Source organism: Volvox carteri (assembly GCF_000143455.1).
Source record: "Volvox carteri f. nagariensis unplaced genomic scaffold VOLCAscaffold_43, whole genome shotgun sequence".
NCBI lineage: Eukaryota > Viridiplantae > Chlorophyta > Chlorophyceae > Chlamydomonadales > Volvocaceae > Volvox > Volvox carteri.
In genome coordinates, this window is record NW_003307586.1 from 483,664 (window position 1) to 486,809 (window position 3,146).

The following is a 3,146-nucleotide window of genomic DNA, read 5'->3' on the forward strand; positions in this document are numbered from 1 at the left end:
CCTCACACGCCCCTCACACGCCCCTCACATGCCCCTCACGCGCCCCTCACACGCGCCCCTCACACGCCCCTTCAGGCCCCAGTGGTGGCAGTTCTTGACGCACATGTTCTGTCACGGCAACTGGGCCCACCTCAGCGGCAACCTCTTCAACCTGTGTGTGTTTGGCAAGATGGTGGAGGAGACGGAGGGAGCACTGGGGGTGGTGCTCACATTCCTGCTGTGCGGAGTGGGTGGGTGGTAGTGGGGGTGGGGTGCAGGGTGGGCAGGTGTGTTGGGGGGGGAGGGGAAGGGAGGGTACTCTGACTTCAATTAATACTCACTCCAATTGGGAGTGCCTGTTACGAATCACCTGCCGTACACTCCGCCTAGGTGCACTCCCCCTGGAGTTTAACCCCCTCCACCCCTCCCCCCTCCAGGAGCTGCCCTGGCCACCTTTCTGGCGACCCCCGCCAGTAACGGCCACGTGACGGTGTCAGTGGGGGCGTCGGGTGAGTCGTAAAAGCTGCCGTGGGTCGGTGGGTCGGTGGGCGGGTGGGTGGGTCGGTGGGTCGGTGGGTCGGCGAGAGGGGGTTGGAGTCAAAGACAGGATAGAGATTTGGACTCTTGACCATCCCGCAGCAGCTTCCGCTTGGGAGCGGCCCTGATTGTCTGTCTGTCTGTCTGTCTGTCCATCTGGGGTAATCTGGTTGCGTTTGTTCCCTCCTGTTCCCTCCTCCCCTTCTCCAACAGGCGCCATCTTCGGACTGTTTGCGGTGAGTGTGGCCACCCGGCTGAGGTGGAATCTGAAGCAGCTGCTGGAGGCGGCAGTGCTGGGACAGTTTGTGGTACGACAGGTGGGACGGGGGATGGGGGAAGGGAGGGGAGGGGGAGGGCCTGACTGAGTGATAGGGCTGGGTATGTATGTACATATGTACGGTTTTTCCGACATCATCCCGAGGTCGCCGCTTCAAGAACGCCTCTTGGTCAGTTCTACGTCTGGTACACACTTGCCCTGGCAGCAGCTTCACTCGTTCACGTGGTTTTCGTCTTTCCCCCCCGGGTCCCTCCAGGAGTGAGCTGTTGGTGTTTCCCCCCTCCTCCTCTTCGGGGCCCTCAGCTTCACGCCCATCAAATCCCCCCTAGACCGCCGCCCCCACCTCCCCCTCCTAGTAGGGGCTCCCCCTCTCCCTCCTCCTAACGTATCCCGCCCAATCCCAGTTGCCTCCCCTGACGTCCGTACGCCACCCCACCGGCCACCCGTCGGTTCCCGGCCCCGATTCAGGCCCCACCCACCCCTGAACCCGTCCAACCTCCTCACCTCACCCAGCTTGCCCCCCCCCTTGCGAGTGTAACCCGTTCTGCCACCACACCATCCCCAAGCCTGCCCTGCCCTGCACCACCGCCAACCCCCCAGGCCCCTTCCGGCTTTCCTTTGCAGCCGACTGACTAACTGACGGACGGACGGACTGACAGGTTGTGTGTTTCCGCCTCTTCCTCCTCCCCCCCCCCGGCAGGTGCTTGATGAGGCGCGGCACCAGGTGGCGGGGGGGCTCATGATGGGCGGTATGGCGGTGTCCCATGCGGCCCACCTGGCGGGGGCGGCGGTGGGGGTGCTGCTGGTGCTGGTGCTGCAGCGGCTACCAGAACCGGGGAGCAGCAGTAGCAGTGGCAAGTAGCAGTAGCAGTAGCAGTATTGGGGTTAGGGGGAGGGCTTCAGGGACTTAGGGTGGGCTGTCCTACCCGGGTCGCCCGGGTGGCTGCGCGGGGGGGTTCGTGTGTGTGTGTGTGTGTGTGTGTGTGTGTGTGTGTGTGTAAGAGTATGTGTGTGTGTGTGAATGAGCGAGGGCGGGGTCTTGGCGAGCGAGGTGTGGTTTGTGTCTGTCTGCCACCGGACGGATGATGTGTGGCGGGAGGCCGATGATGGCGGGGGGTAACGAGAGGGAGGAGAGGAGTTTGCCACCCCTGATGAGGAAAAGGGGGCCCAGTACGGGTGGTCGGGTACGGATAGGTGCCTGAGTGCGGCTCCCCGCCCTCCCCTCATCCCCTCATTAGGGACCCCCTCGTCCTTCTCATCATCGCCCATGTGTATATGTGCATATCGGTGTATGGAGTCAATGCCTTTCCTGGGTCTTAGCTTACCTGCTGAGTCTGGAGCCATGTATATTTAGCTGTGTTTATATGCATGTATGCATCTATGTGTGCATGAATGTATGTATGTATGTTGTTACAGGGTGGTTAAGCTTCACCAGCGGCCGCCTTTCCCGAGGCAGTTCCCTGCTCTCCCCTGCTAGAGGGGCACCCTAATCCGTTCACCCCATCCGACTTCAGAATGTACTCGTTGGGTTCAGCAACTCACCATCAGCATCCAACCAAATCTAGCGGATCAACGGCGCCTCAACTTAGTTCCTGGTCAGCTCGCAAGTTGATATTATCACGTCCTACACCGTCCATAAGATGGGGGGCCACCTTCCATTTCAACACGCCTCAAGCACCTCATTCTCCGCCATCCCGGAATATGCCACCCTGCTATGCTGCATATACTGCGAGAGGCGGGGTACGGCAGCCTGTGGAACGAGCCGTGTTACAGGTACATGAGTAGACGCTCATGTACCTGTGTGTGTGTGTGCTTGGGGGGGAGAAGGGGCGATGGGTGGCTGTGGACAAGGTGGGTGGATGCGTTGGGAAGAGAGAGGGTGCTTGTGTGTGCGTGCGTGTGTCTGTGTGTGTGTGTAAAAGGTGGGGAGGACAGGATAACTCAAGGAGAAGGGGCCTCTTGTGATGAAAGCATGAATGACTTGCGCACCCTAATCGGGACGTGTGCTAGGGAGATGTTCGGCGTTGCATGGGGAAAGGTGAATTTTGTAAAGCGTGACTGGTGGAACGAGGACTGTGCCGCTGTGCGGAATGATATGATGAGTTTCCGTAAGGAGATCAGGGACCCCGTCTCGGGCAAGCTGCCGGACATTCATAGGGCTACCTGGAAGGCCAAGCACCGTGTCTTTAAGAAGGCTACTAGGAAGGCAGCTATTCAGGAGACCGAAATGGAAAATATGCGGAGGAGGATTAAGGCCACCCTGTCCAACCCACGCAGCTTGTGGACATGGCTGCGTGGGGGAAAACCACCTCCTTGCTGGATCTCAGATATTAATGCTTTTACCGAGCATTTT

At 59.9% G+C, this 3,146-nt stretch overlaps 1 protein-coding gene across 1 annotated transcript in view; it reads left to right on the forward strand.

Moving 5' to 3' along the window:
- The window catches only part of VOLCADRAFT_106417 (uncharacterized protein), a gene marked incomplete at its 5' end in the record, with an annotated part of 5,903 nt that extends 3,443 nt beyond the window's left edge, over nt 1–2,460 (forward strand). Inside the window, 4 exons of the mRNA XM_002954436.1 lie at nt 76–230; nt 417–488; nt 730–833; nt 1,494–2,460. Of these exons, the coding sequence (XP_002954482.1) occupies nt 76–230; nt 417–488; nt 730–833; nt 1,494–1,655 (493 nt within the window). The 3' untranslated portion in view covers nt 1,656–2,460. The remainder of the gene's footprint in view (nt 1–75; nt 231–416; nt 489–729; nt 834–1,493) is intronic.
- Between the last annotated feature and the right edge of the window lie 686 nt (nt 2,461–3,146).